The sequence below is a fragment of the Brassica rapa genome, chromosome A02 (genome assembly GCF_000309985.2).
Source record: "Brassica rapa cultivar Chiifu-401-42 chromosome A02, CAAS_Brap_v3.01, whole genome shotgun sequence".
In the NCBI taxonomy this organism is placed as follows: Eukaryota; Viridiplantae; Streptophyta; class Magnoliopsida; order Brassicales; family Brassicaceae; genus Brassica; species Brassica rapa.
This window is the reverse complement of record NC_024796.2, coordinates 3,238,658-3,257,591: the sequence shown is the minus strand read 5'-3', so window position 1 is coordinate 3,257,591 and position 18,934 is coordinate 3,238,658. Positions and strand designations below refer to the sequence as shown.

At 36.5% G+C, this 18,934-nt stretch overlaps 7 protein-coding genes and 1 non-coding gene across 12 annotated transcripts; 4 read left to right on the top strand and 4 right to left on the bottom strand.

Annotated features, from left to right (window-relative positions):
* Positions 1–39: 39 nt before the first annotated feature.
* Positions 40–1,201, bottom strand: LOC103851089 (glutathione S-transferase F12). Its single transcript, XM_009127922.3, has 3 exons — positions 813–1,201; positions 678–726; positions 40–603 (listed from the first exon to the last, which is right to left on the bottom strand). Exons 1-3 carry the CDS (start codon positions 957–959, stop codon positions 152–154), a joined length of 648 nt encoding a protein of 215 aa, XP_009126170.1. The 5' UTR covers positions 960–1,201; the 3' UTR covers positions 40–151.
* Positions 1,202–1,410: 209 nt separating this feature from the next.
* Positions 1,411–3,861, bottom strand: LOC103851088. 3 transcript variants are annotated; one of them, XM_033285594.1, is made up of 4 exons: positions 3,206–3,861; positions 3,002–3,118; positions 2,060–2,271; positions 1,638–1,968 (listed from the first exon to the last, which is right to left on the bottom strand). In XM_033285594.1, the coding sequence occupies exons 2-4, from the start codon at positions 3,095–3,097 to the stop codon at positions 1,638–1,640; spliced, it is 639 nt and encodes a 212-aa protein (XP_033141485.1). In that variant the 5' UTR covers positions 3,098–3,118; positions 3,206–3,861. The 3 variants fall into 3 exon arrangements, with proteins under 3 accessions (XP_009126169.1, XP_033141486.1, XP_033141485.1); XM_009127921.3 differs by having other exon boundaries at positions 1,411–1,968; positions 3,002–3,257; XM_033285595.1 differs by lacking the exon at positions 3,206–3,861 and having other exon boundaries at positions 1,411–1,968; positions 3,008–3,198.
* A 293-nt stretch (positions 3,862–4,154) lies between these two features.
* LOC103851087 (probable polygalacturonase At3g15720) lies at positions 4,155–7,168 on the top strand. Its single transcript, XM_009127920.3, has 6 exons — positions 4,155–4,719; positions 4,821–4,961; positions 5,135–5,293; positions 5,384–5,673; positions 5,796–5,904; positions 5,996–7,168. The coding sequence occupies exons 1-6, from the start codon at positions 4,546–4,548 to the stop codon at positions 6,407–6,409; spliced, it is 1,287 nt and encodes a 428-aa protein (XP_009126168.1). The 5' UTR covers positions 4,155–4,545; the 3' UTR covers positions 6,410–7,168.
* Positions 7,071–7,768, bottom strand: LOC103851086. The gene has a single exon (XM_009127919.3). It carries the CDS (start codon positions 7,681–7,683, stop codon positions 7,291–7,293), a length of 393 nt encoding a protein of 130 aa, XP_009126167.1. The 5' UTR covers positions 7,684–7,768; the 3' UTR covers positions 7,071–7,290.
* A 2,812-nt stretch (positions 7,769–10,580) lies between these two features.
* On the top strand, positions 10,581–12,618 carry NIT-T1 (nitrilase 2-like). Its single transcript, NM_001301954.1, is given in 5 exon segments — positions 10,581–10,734; positions 10,817–10,996; positions 11,469–11,762; positions 11,850–12,131; positions 12,213–12,618. Coding segments are annotated over 5 exon segments (1,035 nt in total). The 5' UTR covers positions 10,581–10,619; the 3' UTR covers positions 12,377–12,618.
* A 702-nt stretch (positions 12,619–13,320) lies between these two features.
* Positions 13,321–15,063, bottom strand: LOC103851083. Of its 2 annotated transcripts, none has more exons than XM_009127915.3 (6): positions 14,800–15,063; positions 14,512–14,724; positions 14,255–14,421; positions 13,912–13,996; positions 13,753–13,821; positions 13,321–13,664 (listed from the first exon to the last, which is right to left on the bottom strand). In XM_009127915.3, the coding sequence occupies exons 1-6, from the start codon at positions 14,911–14,913 to the stop codon at positions 13,494–13,496; spliced, it is 819 nt and encodes a 272-aa protein (XP_009126163.1). In that variant the 5' UTR covers positions 14,914–15,063; the 3' UTR covers positions 13,321–13,493. The 2 variants fall into 2 exon arrangements, with proteins under 2 accessions (XP_009126163.1, XP_009126165.1); XM_009127917.3 differs by having other exon boundaries at positions 13,634–13,664; positions 13,753–13,816; positions 13,908–13,996.
* A 112-nt stretch (positions 15,064–15,175) lies between these two features.
* TRNAE-UUC lies at positions 15,176–15,247 on the top strand. Its single transcript has one exon. It is a non-coding gene; the product is annotated as a tRNA-Glu (tRNA).
* Positions 15,248–15,308: 61 nt separating this feature from the next.
* LOC103851082 lies at positions 15,309–18,541 on the top strand. 2 transcript variants are annotated; one of them, XM_009127914.3, is made up of 6 exons: positions 15,309–15,804; positions 16,149–16,593; positions 16,680–16,835; positions 16,920–17,102; positions 17,178–17,459; positions 17,536–18,541. In XM_009127914.3, the coding sequence occupies exons 1-6, from the start codon at positions 15,691–15,693 to the stop codon at positions 18,312–18,314; spliced, it is 1,959 nt and encodes a 652-aa protein (XP_009126162.1). In that variant the 5' UTR covers positions 15,309–15,690; the 3' UTR covers positions 18,315–18,541. The 2 variants fall into 2 exon arrangements, with proteins under 2 accessions (XP_009126162.1, XP_009126161.1); XM_009127913.3 differs by having other exon boundaries at positions 16,917–17,102.
* Positions 18,542–18,934: the final 393 nt, after the last annotated feature.

Genomic DNA, 18,934 nt, shown 5'->3' with positions numbered 1-18,934 from the left:
CATGGGGGCTTGGCTCATGTTTTTTTAAAAATTAATTGATGAATTAAAATCTTCAAAAGCAAATTGATTTAATTATTGTAATGTACAAAACTCAGACAGACAGATTAAACAGAAAGTATGAAACGCGTAGTTGGTTTGGATTGTTATAAACTCAAGCTTCAAAACCAGCCATCTTCATAAGCTTCTTCCAAGCCGGTCTAGCGGTAAGCTCTTCCCACCATCGGTTCATATTCACTCGAGCCTTAACCATCTGGTTTACATCGGTACGCATCAAGTATCCCATCGCTGGCATGTGCGTCAAATCAGCCATAGTGAATTCATCACCAGCCAAAAACCGGTTCGACGCAAGCCGATTCTCGTATATGTCCAAGACCACCCCTAGCTTCGCCTTGAGCTCCTCGACCAAAACGGCGTCACATTCTTCGCCTAACCTGGGCTTGATGACTAGGTTAAGCACAATGGGGAACGCCAGAACGTTAAAGTAATGGGTCTCCACGTCGGCCCACTGGTCCACGATGGCTCGGTGCTCTAGTGACTTGCCCAAAAGGTTCGTGCCTTGGTTGGAGTATTTGGTCGCATAGTATCTCGCAATGGCTCTAGATTCTTCAAAACACAATACATAAATGATTAGAAAACAATGCTTAACAAAAAAATGTTTATAAAACTAGAATGGTTACCGAATAGCTTGAAATCTCCATCTTCTATGGCTGGGACTTGACCAAATGGCTACCAAAAATAAACAATAGTTATACTAAGGATTATAATAATCACATGATTAATTTCTCTAGTTAGAAAACTATAAAATATTTTACCTGACGAAGAAGATGTTCTGGTTTCTTCTGCTCTAATGTATCAAGGTCGACATGAACAATCTCAAACTCAATTTCTTTCTCCAAAAAACAAAGCAAGACTCTTTGTGGACAAGCTGCAGTTACCAGACCGTATAGTTTCACAACCATTATAGTTTTTTGGTACAACTAACTTTGTAACAACGTTTTTATTAATGTTAATAACATATATGAGAAGAAGTGAGAGTAGATGTGTAATAGACTCGAGACATTTATAAGAGCTGGTTGTTGTTGTGACTGGTTGGTTGGTAGAGCATGTGGTGGGTGTTCCACTAACCGTGGATATCATTCAAATCTCTATAAAATTTTAAATAAAATAAAAATTCCGATAACAAATACAGTATTTGATCGGACCGGTGGTTATATTACTAACTACCAAGTCTGGTAAGTAAGCAGACAATCTCCAATGTATTTTTCAGTTTTTTTTCTAAAATAAAAAATTCTATAATAGAAATTTCATTTAACCCAATGTGTTTTTTAAAAATAGAAATTTCTAAATATATACTAAAAATATAGAAGAAAAATATCAATCTATATTTTTGAGGAAAAAATAGAAATGGGATGATGTAGTCTTAAGTCGCTAGGTCCGGACCGACCGTCCGACAAAGTTTCGAACATGGCATCTAACTACTATTATAAAGACAAATATAGAAATAAGTTGGAGATGATATACAAAAAAAAAAATCAGAAAGATACAAAATGGGGTAAAAATCAGACAAAGCCTTCTTTTTAATCTAAATATATCATCCTAAACCTAACGTGTATCCCAAGTAGGCCCTGTTCTGGAATTTAAGTGAACTGTCTTCTCATGTAAGTATCTTCATGAACAAAGACAGGATCTTCTCCTCTCTCTGGAATCTGAGGCTGTCCCATTGCTATTCCTCCTCCTTGGTTAGCCACCGTCCTTGTGACACCAACGTTTTGGTTACTCGAATTCAAACATAGATAGTAAACAATCCCGAGCGCAATAGTGACAAGCGACAGCACAGAACCGGTAGAGAAAACGCCAGTACCGACAGTGTAGCAGAAGTAGGCATCCGGAAACGCTGCCTCCTCGGCGTGTTCATCGTTTAGTGCAGCTCCAGATAGAAGCACGAGGAAAGCTATCACAAAAGTGAACCTAAACGTAACATGAAGAACATCATTTGTAAGCAGACATTATAACTAGGGAATTTACTGCAAAAAAAATAAAGTTAAAGAGTGAGAGTTACCAGGAGACAATGAAGCAGATTAAGGAGATGATCCACTTGGATCTTGAAGGAGCAGGACCTTTTCTACAACAGAAACAACCGCTTCCAACGCTGGCGATGATCTGAGCCATCATTAGAAAGACAGCTGACGCGAAGCCTAGATTGTAAGCAGGGCTTCTGTGATAAGAGCATCGTGTGAGTGAACCAGAGGTGGTAACATTGGCCTGAGATTTCTGTGTTGATTAAAGAGGAAAAAAAAACTTTTAAAGACGAGTATAAAGGCTTATAATAGCAGAGTAAACCATGAGAGCCTATAAAAATGCAGACAAATTAGTTCAAGAGAAATGTGATTTAAGTTGGAGAGTACTTTATATTAGAGAGATATGAGTACTTATGCTATTACAAGATATACCAACATGACATTAGAGATATGAATACTTATGCTATTACCAGATGTAAAAATAGGACATTACAGATATGAGTACTTATGCTATTACCAGATAGATATACTAGAGATATGAATACTTATGCTATTACTAGAAATATATACCAAGAGGACAGAACAAAATAAAACTTAAAAAACAGAGCTTATCATGTCTTTTTCTGCTTCTTTACCAAAAATCAACAATGTTCCCTGGAAAAGATCCCAAATCAAAGAGTTCCAGTGAACTTCATAATTAAAAAAAAATATATCAGAGACTGAAGTTTTCATTTTTAAACACCCCACGCATTCCAAAAAAAAAAAAACCGCACAACTAAAGTCACCTTTTAAAAATCTGTTCCACAGAAATTGGAACTATTGTTTTTTTTTTTAAATTACATTTTCAGCAACCATGGATTGATTAGTGCATACCCAAAATCATGAGAAAATACCAAATTTCACTACAAAGCAGAAACAATAAAACAGAAACCATACAAGTATTGATTCAACAAGAAGAATAGCAGAGAGAGAGTGAGATAAACCTTGACTTTGGTAGCTTCAGCAGCAAAGGCAGTAAGAGCTGATAATAAACCCAGAAGAGATAACACACCACACATCACTACCTTTCTCTTCTCCATCTCTTCTTTCCTTCTCCTTTCCTTTTCTTCCAATAATATTATAAGTGTGTTCGTTCTGTAAGAAAGAATAAAGTTGGTGACAAACCCATTAGACACAACCGCACTTACTTTCTTTAGTTTTGGCCTCCACTTATCCACGCGTAATAAGGGCCATTTTCGGTATCTTCTCTCTTCTTCCGTTTTCCAGCACCGACGTCTTGTATTCGACAGTGTTACAAGGTTACGTGTGATTTTATGGGCCCAGCTCAAACATATTTATTTAGATGGTCCCACTGTTTGATCAACATTTTTATTCTTCGGCCTAGAGAGAGTAACGTCGTAGGGCCCGAGACTTCATAGCTTAACAAACCCAATTAATTTCTCTCCAATAATGAATCTATTTCTATTTATAGACGGATCCATAAAATCATTCCTTCCAATAATCAGTCATGTAGTTATATCGAAACGTAAAAGAATCAACTCATATAAGTAAAACATCACCTTCAGTAAATATAATTAATATACTGTAAAGTTGATCTCTTTCACATTTTGTATATTCCATATAGTTTTTCTTTCGCTAAAATCTTGAACTATTCAATAGACATTATTTGCAAAGTGATTTTGACAGATTTCATCTCTACAATTATTTTGACTAAATAAATGTTACATGATAAAATGATGATATGTGTAATTAATGCTTATTTATATTTTTGGTAAAATTTTAAAAATATAATAGTAATTTATACATCATCATTAAAGTAAATCTATTTAAATATGACATTAAATAATATAATAGTATAAATATAATAATATTTTGAAATTTTGAAATATTATTTATTTATATTTTATATAATTATAAAATTTTAATCATAATATCATTAGATTTTTATATATATCTACAAATTTTTAAATACTATTTAGTTGTACTTTTTGATAATTATACAACTTTTATATCAAATTATTTTATTAATTATGTACAGGTTGATGTCCTATATTTTATCCCAAAAGATAAAAATCTATCAAAAATTATTATTTTAAAATATAATTTTATACATATATATATCAAAATTGTTTATTTTATCTTAATTGTAGGTTTAAGTAAATCAAAATTATATTAAATTATTGGTAAGAAAATAATAAAATCTAAAATAATAAATTTTTTAAAAAAATATATAATTTAAATTTAAAAGATTTATTACTACAAATGGGGCAAGTAAACACCTAGTTCCATATAGTTAAATATAGATATCTCAATATTATCTATTTTATATTCCGAATGATCAGTTTCAGTTTTACAACACAGAAAATTGATGAGAAGCTATATAATCTCTTGCCAAAAACTGAAAAAAAAAACACAATAATCAGACGCAATATCTATCAATTAACCACCTTTCTTTATACAAATATATCGGCACGCTATTCTCCTTGAAATATATATCATCATCATCAAGTTTTCTGGTCGTGCAAAGATGAACAAATCTTTGTTGTTCTTCGTCTTTTTATGCTTGCTTATTCAAATAAGCAAATTAGGTTTCTGCTTAGAAAGAAAAGCTCATAATGGTAATAATGGACTGAAACGCCATGGATTCATAAGTGTCACTAGCTTCGGAGCTGTTGGCGATGGGAAGGCTGATGATACTAAGGTATATATATATATATATATCATTATTTTGCATAGATTTATGCATATATATATTATCTTACTTTAATATAATTTTGTATGATATGTATAAATATATTTCAGGCATTTCTTAAGGCGTGGAAAGCTGTATGTAAGGGAGGAAGTAGAGGGAAGACAAATTTTGTAGTGCCTCTAGGAAAAACGTTCATGCTTAAGCCTCTTACATTCGAAGGTCCCTGCAAGTCTTCCTCCATCACCTTTTTGGTATATACACATACACTTTCTTAAATTTAAGTTACATAAAAAAATCCAACTGAAGTTGTATTTAATTAGCCCTGACTGACCAACAAAAAATGATATTAACATTAATCAATTTATAGCTTATAAAACCATAACTCGAACCAATATCTATTTATTTGGTGATTTATTTACATTAGATAAGAGGCAATCTTGTTGCGCCGGGTTACACTTGGCATGCGGGAAACTACCCTGCATGGATAAGTTTTGATAGTATATACGGCCTAGCTATCACCGGAGGCGGCACCATCAACGGCCGTGGTTCTGTGTGGTGGAGAAACGTTCAGCATCGTCCCACAGTAAGTATTGCAAGATCCTTAAACTCATAAAATGTAAACTATAATCGAACCATTTATTAATATAAGTTGCTTTCGTTTCTTTATTCTTAGGCAATGCATTTCAACAACTGTAATGGTCTTCACATCTCTAATCTCCATCACTTGAACAGTCCTCGTAACCACATAAGTCTAAGCTGCTCAGAGAACATCAGCCTCTCGGGTCTAAACATGACTGCGCCTGGTGATAGTCCTAATACGGATGGTATAGACATATCAAACTGTAGAGGAGTCGACATACGTGACTCTGTGATTGCCACTGGGGATGACTGCATTGCCATTAACGGAGGTTCATCTTATATCAACATAACCGGCATTTTTTGCGGCCCCGGTCATGGCATCAGGTGATTATTCCTAGCTAGATTCATGATTCAAGAACAATCATCGTAAAATATAATTTGGTATATTATTAATCTCTTGTTGAGTATGTTACTATATCTTATAAATATAATTTGGTATACTATAGCGTAGGAAGCCTTGGACAAAATGGACATTTTTCAGCCGTTGAAGAGGTGAGAGTAAAGAACTGTACTTTGTCAAACACAAAGAACGGTGTCCGGATCAAGACATTCCAGGTTTGTCCATTTCATCAAAATCTTATTCAGCATGTACCTTAATTAAACTGACTCTTTTTTTTCTGTTCTTGTGTGTGGGAATGTATTGTAGAATGGATTAGGATTCGCTCGGAAAATCTCATTTGAGGATATTAAAATGGTGGCTTCAGAGAACCCTATAATCATCGAACAGAACTACCACGACCAGGGCAAGAACGGAGACGTAAGCTTTGAATACAGTAACCACCAAAGCTGTCATGTAAATCGCTTGTACCAGACCGAGTCTGGTTCTGGCAATGGCAGAGGCGTGAGAGTGAGCGATGTGCGTTACAGTAGAATACAAGGTTCATCCGCGAGTAGTGAAGCCATCACAATGAACTGCGATGCGAACTTGGGATGTGTGGATATTGTGATGGACCATGTGAATATCGTTTCGGCTAAATCAGGTCACAAGGTGTCTGCTTCTTGCAAGAATGTTCATGGGAAGTACTTTGATTCCGTTATTAGCTGTCAGAAAAAGCATTAGGGAGAGGTGATATTGCCGTTTTCTCATTCTGTAATCCATTATTTCGAACTTGAAAGAACCAAAAAAAGAAACTAGGAGAACTGGTTAATCATAGTTTAATTATAATTACGAGTAAAACCAATCGAGACTATGGGCTAAATCCTGCAAATGCAATTATGTTTAGGCGTTTAACAAAAACTAAAACTTTGCGTTTGCACACACAAACAAACACTTAGAAACTAAGACTGTTTTAAGAAGATCAAACTATAATCACTGCAAATACTGAGATTATGGAGAAGGGAAAAGATCAAACACTCTTTCAATGTGTAACATAGAGCTTTCAAAGACGTTTTAAAATTGCTAAAACACCCAAAAGATTTCAAAAAAGATAGCAACGATCCATGGGGGCAACTAGTTTCATTAGCTTACGCTAATCTAACTTAAAACTAATCTTATAGTTCATTAATGGTTCCTTCACAAGTTCGAATCTTTTAATAGAAAGTATCGCTTCGAATCGAAGGGTGACCATCGTCCCACCCCGTCCCACCCCATCCCGCAGTTAACAGTAATAAAAATCTCTACATATACGATATATCTATACATTTTTGTAACTGTTAAAACCGCACCACAGTTGAACCGTTTGTACCGCACCGTTCAAACCGCAGTCACCATTCGGAAGTCATAGTCGTAAACAGATTCATCATAACTAACCAAGATAACAGAGCAAAGTATATCATCAAGTGAGAAAACTATGACAAGATCCATAGACTAAAAAACACAGAGGATTGAACTAAAGTATAAGAACATAAAGAGATAACACAGATCCTTACAATCTCCACAAGATAAAAGCAAACATCGAAAAGAAAGAACACCAAATCAGCGCAGCCCAAAACGACGACGCTTTACTCCCTCTTCCTAAGCCTCTCAACCCTCTGGTTAAGCTGCTCGATCCTAACCACAAGATTCGTAACGGAATACAGAATCCAGTAGAACACAAGCGCCGACGCGATCAGGAGCGCGTTCCTCTGGGACTTCATGATCGACTTCTGGTGACGGAGGTGCTCGGAAGGGGTGCACGAGTCGCCGTCGCAGGAGGGACGAGTCTCGTACTTCCAGTAGATATCCATGAGGAGGAAGAGGCAGAAGGGGATGATCGAGAGGAACGGCTTCAGGAGGTTGCGCGTGACGGCGATCAAGCCTTTGCGGAGCGCGTCGAGTCCAGGCATCGTTAGGAGGATCACCATGATCGCTTCGGCGGCGGCTGCGTAGCCTAGGACAACCCACTCGAGAGCCATTGGAGACGGTTTGCGATTGAGATCTGACTCGGCGATTTTTTTTTCTTCGTGAGCAAGTTTAGGTCTTGGGTTTGTGATTTGGGTACTGCTAAAAGGAGGAGGAAGGTGTACGCGTCTCACACCGTCGAGGTTTTGATGGGCCTGCTTTCAAGCCCATATTCGTAACCTTTAGCTTTATTGGTTTTGAGGATCGCGACTAAACCAATCGGTTAATAAGATTATTATGGTTTTGATATACATTTCGGTTCGGTTGTTGTTGCTTAATAGACCTCTGGACCAAAGAGCTTGTTTTATAGATTTTTCATGTATGTTTTGAAACCCATGTATAGTTGAATCTGAGATTTATAGGACCATAACATTTTTTTGATTAATTTAATAAAGTTTGTGTTTTTTTTGATGAAAACCATGCAAATATGCTTTAATAATTCTTTAAAATTTAAGGATAATGCAGCTATGCCCAGGCCATGAACCAACACAAAAGAACTGAATTATATTCTCAAGTTGATGTCATCAAGTCATCAACGTTCGTTCTTTGGTTAACAATCACAAAACTTAATTAAGGATTTGTTTGATAGATGATTTATACAAGTTCTATAAAATGTCACTGAAGACCGTATACAAGCAGAGCTCCCAAAAGCTCCAAGGCCAGCCAATAAGCCAACACTAACACCGATATGAGGCAGCCCTCCTCCTATGGCCTTCCCTGTGTTCATATCATACCTCACAAACCTTTTCTTTGGTGCTATACATTGTGGATCCGGCTGCAAAAACCACCGGAAAACATACCCAGAAAACTCACTTAAAAGATCTAGAGATGGTTGGGACAAAAGTAAAGGATTCAGACTCACCTTTTCATCAAAAGGTTTTGGTAAAATGTATATGAATCCACAATCAAGACAAATGTAAGTAACTCTTGCCTGCAAAAGAAAGAGAGAAATGTTCAGACTAATTGTTAGATTCGGGTTTATCATGGGCTTCCAACTTAAAACCAATTGGTGATTAGTGGATTGGCCCTAACCCTTAATATATTATTTAATGTCCCTTACAATTCCCGATGTGGGATATATATCCCTAATATCCCTCCTCGAGATGATGGCTGTTATCAGCCAAAAATCTCGGAACTTTAGGACATTTATACTCGATCGAGCGAGTTTAACACAACCTTTATACCCGTTGGAAGGGTTAATTTTAATTTTAATTAGGAGTTTAGGGTATTTAGGATCTGGACTCTGATACCATGTTAGATTCGGGTTTATTATGAGTTTCCAATTTAAAATCAATTGGTGATTAATAGATTGATCCTAACCATTTATATATTACTTAATGTTCCTTACAATTCTCAATATAGAATATATATCCCTAATACTAATCAACTAACTAAGCTTTGAGATAAGTGTCTTTTCATGATACAATATCTTCATGATACAATATCTAAATCTCAGAAAGCAAACAGAGTTTATACTAGCCTTCTGAGTCTTGGTTAGCTTTCTTCCATAGCTTAGAGGAGCCGGACGCTTATTTATTTTTTTATTTTTGCTCAAACATCAACTTATTCATTTACAAAAAAGATTTGGACCACAAAGGTTTTCACCACATTTATAAACAAGATTTAGTATCACTCAAGTCACTAAGATAGATCCTAAGCTACCCAGTCTAGACTTTGTTGTAATTTAACCCAGTGAAAACAAGCCCTCTCACAATGAAAAGAACTGTCTCTTCAAACCCAACAATTCGACCTCAAACCGAAACATATACTCGAACTTTAGCTAAGAACTAATCAAGGATTCAAGATAAATTAATTAAACACAAGTGTTAGTCTCCAAAGTATATGAGTTCAGAGCTTAGACTAACACATCAACACCTAAATGGTGCAATCCACACAAAATCTAGCCACATCAACATCTGCACCTCTGTGTTTGATCACAAATTGCATCGTAAAACCGATACTCGAAATATCCGGACCTACTATGGTCTATATAACAGCTTTATGCTATTTTTTTTGATCAAACAGCTTTATGCTATTATTGAATGTCAATGTTCATAGTAAAATCTATGGTCTATACTATAGCTCACTGTTCATACGAATTTTCAACATATATGGAACTATTTCATCTTCATAATGAAGAGGATAGTTGAGAAGAAATATTGTATGTAAAGAAGGTTATAATATGTTTTTTTTTGGCTAAACCCTTCTCTTATGGTTATAATAGGTTTATAACATAATTTGTTAATAAAGATTAAAGTATATTGGACGTGGAACATGGTGGCTTGTGTTTAACCACGTATATAATACAAATTGACAATGGATGATATTGTTTGGTAGGTAATATTTGAATATGGCATAATATTGTATCGTTTCGTGGAAAATTATTGATGGGACCAAAAAATGGTTGTGGCATTGATTGATATAAGATGGGAAGTATAGTTAGACTAATTTATTGTACGACCAAAAAATTATTAAATAGTATTATATAGGTTTTTAACAACTTTTTATATATTTTTTGGTAATAATATATATAGATTTTTTTCTTAAAGTTTATAATTTTCATTTCAACGGATTTTGTCCATACATTCATTTTTCTTTGCTTGGTTAGTTGGTTACATGGATTCCTTCCCTTTTGACCAATCAATTTATGACAGACATAAACCTAACATAAAAGGATGGATTTTTGTACATTAAGCACAAAATAATAAAACATTTGTTTGTAATTGTTTTGTCCACAATTGATTTTTTTTTGTTCACCGTCCACAATTGATTTCATAAATCATTTTGTATTTATATACTATATACGTGCACGGCTCTTCATGAAAAAACAGTCTTTTCTCTTTAGTATTAACCGTTGGTAAAAAAAAAACAAAAAATCTATATAAATGTGGCCTCTCTCAACTCGAAAAACATCACCAACCTACAGAGTCATAAGTCTGGTACTGAAGAAATGGCAACAGCTCCCAAAGCCACTACTCCGGGTCCTTGCGATTTCCCATCCACCATCGTTCGAGCTACCATCGTGCAGGCTTCCACTGTCTATAATGATACTCCCAAAACTATAGGTATACTCTCACACTTTCTTCTAGTGTTTTTTCCCTGCAAGATCCGGGAAAATAGTATCAAACGGTTTACTTGAGTTTGCAGAAAAGGCGGGAGAGTTTATTGCGCAGGCGGCGGCCGACGGAGCGCAGCTGGTGGTGTTCCCCGAGGCGTATATCGGTGGCTATCCTCGTGGATATAGGTTCGGCATAGGGGTTGGCGTTCATAACGAGGCTGGTCGTGACTGTTTCCGCAAATATCATGCTTCTGCCATTGTGGTTCCTGGTAGGTTCCAATCTTTTGGATTACTATATTTCTTTCAGTTTCCATCTTTAAAAGAAAAAAACCAATACATAAATTATTTATTTAAATGTTTATTTCCAAAGCATACATCATGTTCCTTGTATTATGTGCTTACGGATTGGTTCCAAAAATTAAATATCCGATGTTCAAAAAAAAAATTAAATATCCGAATATCGATTTTTAATACTACTAGTATTCAGGTGCCCGTAAAAACCTGATATATAAATTAATGTCTAGTGTATTTCTCTGCTTACGAAAATTTTAGAATGGAATATTTGTTAAATTAATGGTGAATGGTGTGAGAAATGAGTAAACCAAATCTTAACTTTCATTTCCAAAAGTGGAAAGTGAATAAATGGAGTGAGACTTTATAGTTCAACTGAACACATGGTTGGGTCATAAAATAACACCCCTTTTTTGCACATGTGTTTGGGGTTTTGTGATGAACCTACAGGACCTGAAGTGGACAAGCTGGCGGAGATGGCTAGGAAAAACAAAGTGTACTTGGTGATGGGAGCGATGGAGAAGGACGGATACACACTCTATTGCACAGCCCTTTTCTTCAGTTCTGAAGGTCGCTTCTTGGGCAAGCACCGTAAAGTCATGCCAACATCTCTCGAACGTTGCATCTGGGGTTACGGTGATGGATCAACCATCCCTGTCTATGACACTCCCCTTGGCAAACTCGGTGCTGCTATTTGCTGGGAAAATAGGATGCCCCTCTACAGAACTTCCTTGTACGGACAAGGTAATTAAGACTCTCCAAAAATCTCCTTTCTAATTAACTTTTAATGTTACACTCACTCCTAATATTTTTTTGGGCTGCTGCATGCAGGAATTGAATTATATTGTGCACCTACTGCTGACGGTTCCAAGGAATGGCAATCATCGATGATGCACATTGCAATCGAGGGTGGATGCTTCGTGATGTCGGCTTGCCAGTTCTGCGTGCGTAAAGATTTTCCTGACCATGCTGATTACTTGTTCACCGACTGGTACCCAGAGCAACACGAAGAGGCTATTGTCTCCCAGGGTGGTAGTGTCATTATTTCCCCATTGGGAAAGATTCTCGCCGGGCCAAACTTTGAATCAGAGGGTCTCATAACAGCTGATCTTGGTATTTGATCTTCATCTTAATTAGGCTTTAGTGCAGAAAATTATGAACCCTTTTACCCAATCATTTTTTTTTCTTATCTAGATCTTGGCGATATCGCAAGAGCCAAGTTATACTTCGATGTGGTGGGGCATTACTCAAGGCCAGATATATTTAACTTGAGAGTAAATGATAACCAAAATAAACCGGTTACATTCGTGTCCAAGTCGGTGAAAGCTGAGGATGATTCAGAGCCGCAAAACAAGTAATCAAGATATAAAGGTCGTTGTCAATCTATCGTCTCCCTTCTCCTCAACTACTGGAGTTAACTAATGTCAGCCATATGTTATTGTGAGTTCAAATAAATCTGTTTCGAGAGAGTATGTTAAGTTTGTTTATCTCAATAATTCACGAGAGCCAGTTGGATATGTACGTTGTATGATTAAACCAATCGGTTCTCTTCTCCTGTATTCGAATTGTTGTTTTAATGCTATGTTTTACGTGTGGACCTATATCTTTGTGTTTGGTGGTATGGTTTGAACATTGGTATAATGTGTTTATTCTGGACTAATTGGCTGTCACAGAGATTGCTTTGTATGCTGGTAACATTGAATGTGTGATGGAGGAAATGATGGGGTTCGTTATCATGGATTTAACGCTATCCATGTTAGCTAGTCTGTATCACTGGCCCATTAGATAGGGTTGAAACTTAAGAGCAGGATTATCGGTAAATCTGTTTTTGGGATTCTTAATTTTTTTTTTTTTTTCTGATTAAAAAAAAATTAAAAAAGTAACTAATCGCGAACCGTCACGTGTATGTGGAGCCCACAAACAATACAAAAAACATGCAAAAACCGATCAATTTTTCACAATTTTTGTTATCAGTTTTTTCCAAAATAGTGGGACCCGCGCACTACTTTTCTTCCTAAAACCACGTTAGAAACCTGCGATAATGCTGGTCTAATAATATCCGATGGGATCCAAAATGATTTAATATTATCAGTTTTATTAAAGTAGATACATCATTTATTTAATTGAAATAAATTTATATAATAATATCAGTTTTATTAAAGTGAAACAAAATAGTAGATAATATTTGTATAATTTTCATTTACAAATACTTGGTGCTAAATTATACTACATATTTGTATAATTTTCATTTACAAATAAGTAATTTTAAATAGAATCACTTAGATTTATGATACAATATAAATGATATAATTCACTTTTTTTTACTGGTTGTTACATTTATCTTGAAACAGACACAAAGGAAACTGAATTTAAATCTCAAGTTGATGTCATGAAGTCACCAATATACATTCTCAGTTTACAATCACAAAGCTTAGTTTATGACTTTTTGGTATACAAAAAAACTATATAAAAATGTCACTGAAGACCATACACAAGCAGAGCTCCAACAGCTCCAAGACCGGCCAATAAGCCAACAATAACACCGATCGGAGGCAGTCCTCCTCCTATGGCCTTCCCTGTGTTCACATCATACCTCGCAAACCTTTTCTTTGGTGCTATACATTGTGGACATACGTATGTATCCGGCTGCAAAAACCACAAGAAAACAACACTCAGACACTCACTTATCAGAACTAGAGAATGTTTGGAACAAAAGTGAAGGATTCAGACTCACTTGTTCATCAAAAGGCTTTGGTAAAGTGTATATGAATCCACAATCAAGACAAATGTGAGTAGCTCTTGCCTGCAAAAGAGAAAGAACAATTTTTCAGACTAATCAACTAACTAAGCTTTGAGATAAGTGTTTCATGATACAACAGAGTTGTATACTAGCCTTCTGAGTCTCGGTTAACTTTCTTCCAAACCGAGGAGGAGCCGGACGCTTATTTAGCTTCTTCACATCAACATCCGCACCACCTCTGTGCTTGATCAAAAATCACAAATTGCATCGTAAAACAAATCAAGAACCGCACAAAGAATCATAGAACATCTCAGGTACTACTCTATGAAGCATATAAAAAAAAGATTTACACCATGAAAGCCTAGCTTTTCACTGAATGTTTCATACGAAATAATTAATCACACAAAACCCATCTGATATGATACTTTTGATAATTTCAATCCTAATCCGTATTTTAAATAAAAAGAGGCAAAGACACAAACACACACACACGTACCTGCTGACGACAAAGTAGACAGAATCAGGTTTTGCCTGAATAGCTGTTTTAGTGAACCCCAACTTATCAGCAGGCCAAAGCTCATCTCCAAAGAAGCTGCTTGTGTACAGAACTTGATCTCCAGATTTAAGCCCAGCTTTTGCTGCGTTGCCACCTCCTTCCACACCCTGAAAAAATAAAATTAAAAACCTACTCAACTGTATCAAACAACATAACGCCACTTCATTACACAAGTAAGTAGTAAGAAAGAAACTGACAGTGATGACAACTCCACCACCTTGCTTCTGTCCAAGAGTCAGACCCAAAGGCTTGTCCACTTCAACCTCTATGGTCTTAGAAGCTGCTGTTCTCGCTTTGACTTCGAATCTTCTTGACAGGTTTAACCCACCGATCTTTCTGTCGGAGACAGCGAAGATCTCTGATACACTCTTCTTCGAATCTTCCAACGAAACTCCCTGAAACACAGTTTTCTAAAACACAAAAAAGATTCAAGCTAAGTCCAAAATCACATTCAAAGAGGGTTAAGGAAAGAGAGATGAACCTACCTGGGGGAAGAGAGGAGACGAGGAGTGGAGTTTGGGAGATGGGTTTGAGGCTGAAGATGTTTTGGTGAAGAAGGACGAGACAGTAGCTCCTGAAACCGCACTAGACGATGCCATCTCAAACCAGGAAAAAGCTTGTTTTGATTTTTATCTACTTCGATGTTGTTGCATGCGTTTTGAGAGAATAAAGCTTTTTATTTTATTTTTTGTGGAGTTGTTAAAGCTTCCAAAGGATAACCTTTTCGTGGTGATGGCACCATGTTCGTGTGCTATGCACGGTCCACTCTGACCACACTCTCCTCATCTTCCTCAAAGTATATTAATGGTTAGCTTATTTAAAATATAATAATAATTTACATTGATTAAGCAGATCATAACATCCGATGTCGTCCAGCGGTTAGTATATCTGGCTTTCACCCAGGAGACCCGGGTTCGATTACCGGCATCGGAGCTTTTTGTTATCAGAAAAGACCGTAATTTTGCTATTTATATGGGCCTTACCGTTTTGATGGCCCATAACAACACTTTCATTTTGTACCAATATGGGCCATATACATTAACTGTATTTTTTTCTTATTTCTTTTTCGGAATATTTCTTGCTTTTTTTTTCCCGTCAGATACAATACAATTCACGTGAAAATGCGAAAAAGAGTGTAAACAAAAAGATGACTAAATAAAGAAAAATATTAATTTCCAGAAAATTCAAAATTCAAAAACCACCGCTCCCAACGTTCACTTCCAATCTTAAGGTTACATTCATTGGCATCTCTTCGTTATAGAAGATATAAATACGGTCTTATCCTCCGATTTTATAAGCAAATCACAAAACATCTTGTTTTCTTTGTCACTATCTCTCTCTCTCCCAATCAATCGCTCACTCAAGCTCTCGCGAAGATGGATTTCCACAGCCTTCTCAGAAGAGACCTTCAATTTCTCTGCAAGAGGAACAAGATCCCAGCCAACATGACCAATCTCGCCATGGCCGATGCTCTCAAATCTCTTGAGATCGTAAGTTTTTCTTCCTCTAAGAGCTTCCACTTGCATCGTCATCTTCAAACGAAGATCGATTTCGTCAAATACTGTAGCTGATTCAATGTAATATGAACCGGAGCTGATTGAGATCGTGATCTGATCGTTTAGTTAGTCGGAATCGAATAGGAGCGAGAACTACTCTTAGATTTTCTCTCGATGATTCTAGATCTCAGTTTTTTTTTGTTTGTTCTGGATGATCGCTGCCTGATTTGATTGAGATCGTTCATGATCAGATCTAATAAGACTCATGCCTCAAAGTGATTGAGATTCTATGAGATCAATGTGTATTCGCATCACTAATGATTCTTTGGGATTGATAGGTTGAAGGTCTTGATGAATACATGAACCAGAACGACGCCAATGTTCTTCAGTCTCCAGCCAGTGTAGCCAAGCTCCCGCAGAGTACTGTAACCAGAACAACTCGAAGGAAGACGGCGATGAAGGCTGAGCCTCAGTCATCATCACAGTTGGTGAACCGTTTGAAGAGCAAGTCTCTTGATGGAGAAATGGAACAAGAACAGAAGACTAACAATGTCAAGTTTGAAGCCAGTGTGGCTAAAACTCCTGCGGCACGAAGCACAAGAAAGGCTTCGGTAGCAGCTTCTTGTAAGAGTAAAGTTCAGGAGAGCAAGGAGGGTGAGTTGGTTCAGTCAGCGTACAGCACGAGGAGATCAACCAGGCTGTTGGAGAAATGTATGGCTGATTTGAGTTTGATGACTAAAGAAACAGAGCAAAAAGTATCTGCTCAGGAGAAGAATTTGGATGGTAAGATACAAAAGCCTTCTCTCTTATGATGCTTGTGCATTAGGTGAATTGGTTGGTCTATAATGCGTTTATGTGGTAATATGTAGGTTCAGAGGAGAGAAGTGAGGAAGCTGAAGTTGTCCCAGGAAGAGATTTAAGTGCTTCCATGGAGAAAGAATGGGAGAACAGTGACCAAGTGATTGAAGGTCTTGAGATATCTGTTGAAAACACTGAGACCATGGAAGTTATGACTGATGAAAAAGGTAATGCAAGCATTCATGTACAAAATAATGTTGTCTGTTATTCTCTTGTTTTGCATTTCTAAATTACATGGCTTTCTTTAGCAGAATCAGAGAAAAATTTAGTCCAAGAAGACAAACAAGAAGAAACATTGCAGACTAATGAAGCTATTTGTGAGGAAGGTGCAGAGAAGAAGGAAACTGACGAGGAGATTCTTGAGAATTGTGTTGATTTTGATGAGATTCCTGTCTTGGAACATGCCAACACCGAGACAAACAATGATAATAAAGGTATGCAACGAATAAAGTAAACTAACCATTTTTCTTGTTTACATATTATAATTCAAAATGTCTTCTCTTTCGCAGAGTTGAAGGACATTCAAGCTTTCGAGCCTGAGAAGGTCAACATTTTCCATGAAGAAACAGTTGTCGGCGAACCTGATGGTGATTCAGAAACTGAACCAGAAGAAGAAGATTCTGGTGTTGACTCAGACAACACTATCTCTGAAGCTGATTCAATCCAAGCCGGCCACCAAGAAACAGAAAAGGAGATTCAGGGGAATGATCCCTGTCTTGATCATTGTGTTGATCTTGGTGAGATTCCTGTCTTGGAACATGCCAACACCGAGACAAACAATGATAACAAAGGTATGCAACAACTAAAGAGCCGTAACCATTTCTCTAGTTTTACATATCATAAGCCAAAATGTCTTTTCTTTCGCAGAGTTGAAGGACATTCAAGCTTTCGAGCCTGAGAAAGTCAACATTTTCCATGAAGAAACAGTTGTTGACCAAGCTGATGGTGATTTAGAAACTGAACCAGAAGAAGAAGATTCCGGTGTTGTTGACTCAGACAGCACTATCTCTGAAGCTGATTCAAACCAAGCCGGCCACCAAGAAACAGAAAAGGAGATTCAGGGGAATGATTCAGAGACTGTGAAAATCAACACTTTTGATGAAGCTACAATGGTGGACCAAACTGAATCTGAAGAAGATGATTCTGGTGTTGACTCAGATGACACTATCTCTGAGGCTGATTCAAACCAAGCCGTACAGGGATCTGACATCGCTGAGGAAGAGATGATTTTATCTGAATCAGAAGGTTCTGTAACTGCTCCAACTTCTCCTTCTCTTCTGGTTGAAGAGGCTAAAGTCAAAACAGCTCCACTATCTCCATTCGCAGCAGAATCAATCTCAGCTCAGTTTCCGAGACCAAACAAATTAGCAGCAACAATCCCATCAAAGAACTCGGCTATGAAGCTGGTCAGTGTCGACAACAATAACAAGGAGAACAACATGGAGATGATGGTGAGTGTTAGTGACAATGGAGAGATCAACACTGAGGCTAAGAAGCAGAAGAAGAAGGTGGAGTTCGATGAAGAGAACTTGAAAGATGTTAGCATAAGGCAACTTGTGAAGCTGGTGAAGGAGCTTTCTATAAAGGGCAGTAACAACAGAACAGCATTGCAGATGTTGCCTGGTAATAATCAGATTACAGAGTAGTGTGGTGAAACGGTGATTCAACAATGCGTTTATCTTGTTGTTGATGTTAACTCAAACAGAAAAAAAATGAAAATCTGTGTGTTTCGTTTGATGATGATAATTTTGGTTCGAACAAAATTTCAAATTTAAGAATTTTTTTTTTCAAATTAAGAAACAAAATTGGTAAAGATCTTTGATCTTTTTTTTATCAATATAAAAACAATGTATAATTTTTTCTTGTGACCTGAGCTTCAGTCTCACTATTATCTATCACTTTCACTTATCTATATCAGTTTCAATAGATTTGGTCTCCGTAACTCACGATTCACTATGTATACTGAAGCTTGAGGAATGCATCAATACTGAACAATTTTACAAAACAAGATTCAGTTTTTTTTACATAGATACTAGTGGAATTCCGGCGCTACGCGCCGGGTTTGTATGTTTTGTTCTTACGTGAATTTACAATTTATTTTATGGTCTTAGTAAAAAAAGTATGTTCACAGAAATGAAAATGAAAATACGTCGAAAGAAAATTATCTTATGCTTATCGCGGGATATGCTTTTTGTGTCATATATATAATTATATTATTATTGTATATTTTTATTATGTGTATTTCATATTAGCATTTTCAAGAGAA

Coding starts and splice junctions, on each gene's coding strand:
- LOC103851088 (XM_033285594.1), bottom strand. CDS start 3,097: ATGGAGAAGAGAAAGGTAGTGATGTGTGGTGTGTTATCTCTTCTGGGT. Junction 2,272..3,001: donor CTGAAGCTACCAAAGTCAAG/GTTTATCTCACT, acceptor TAATCAACACAG/AAATCTCAGGCCAATGTTAC. Junction 1,969..2,059: donor ATCTGCTTCATTGTCTCCTG/GTAACTCTCACT, acceptor TGTTACGTTTAG/GTTCACTTTTGTGATAGCTT.
- LOC103851086 (XM_009127919.3), bottom strand. CDS start 7,683: ATGGCTCTCGAGTGGGTTGTCCTAGGCTACGCAGCCGCCGCCGAAGCG.
- LOC103851089 (XM_009127922.3), bottom strand. CDS start 959: ATGGTTGTGAAACTATACGGTCTGGTAACTGCAGCTTGTCCACAAAGA. Junction 727..812: donor CAGAACATCTTCTTCGTCAG/GTAAAATATTTT, acceptor TATTTTTGGTAG/CCATTTGGTCAAGTCCCAGC. Junction 604..677: donor TGGAGATTTCAAGCTATTCG/GTAACCATTCTA, acceptor TGTGTTTTGAAG/AATCTAGAGCCATTGCGAGA.
- LOC103851087 (XM_009127920.3), top strand. CDS start 4,546: ATGAACAAATCTTTGTTGTTCTTCGTCTTTTTATGCTTGCTTATTCAA. Junction 4,720..4,820: donor GGAAGGCTGATGATACTAAG/GTATATATATAT, acceptor AATATATTTCAG/GCATTTCTTAAGGCGTGGAA. Junction 4,962..5,134: donor CTTCCTCCATCACCTTTTTG/GTATATACACAT, acceptor TATTTACATTAG/ATAAGAGGCAATCTTGTTGC.
- LOC103851083 (XM_009127915.3), bottom strand. CDS start 14,913: ATGGCATCGTCTAGTGCGGTTTCAGGAGCTACTGTCTCGTCCTTCTTC. Junction 14,725..14,799: donor CGTCTCCTCTCTTCCCCCAG/GTAGGTTCATCT, acceptor TTTGTGTTTTAG/AAAACTGTGTTTCAGGGAGT. Junction 13,822..13,911: donor AGTTAACCGAGACTCAGAAG/GCTAGTATACAA, acceptor TCTCTTTTGCAG/GCAAGAGCTACTCACATTTG.
- LOC103851082 (XM_009127913.3), top strand. CDS start 15,691: ATGGATTTCCACAGCCTTCTCAGAAGAGACCTTCAATTTCTCTGCAAG. Junction 16,836..16,916: donor AGTTATGACTGATGAAAAAG/GTAATGCAAGCA, acceptor GGCTTTCTTTAG/CAGAATCAGAGAAAAATTTA. Junction 17,460..17,535: donor GACAAACAATGATAACAAAG/GTATGCAACAAC, acceptor TTTCTTTCGCAG/AGTTGAAGGACATTCAAGCT.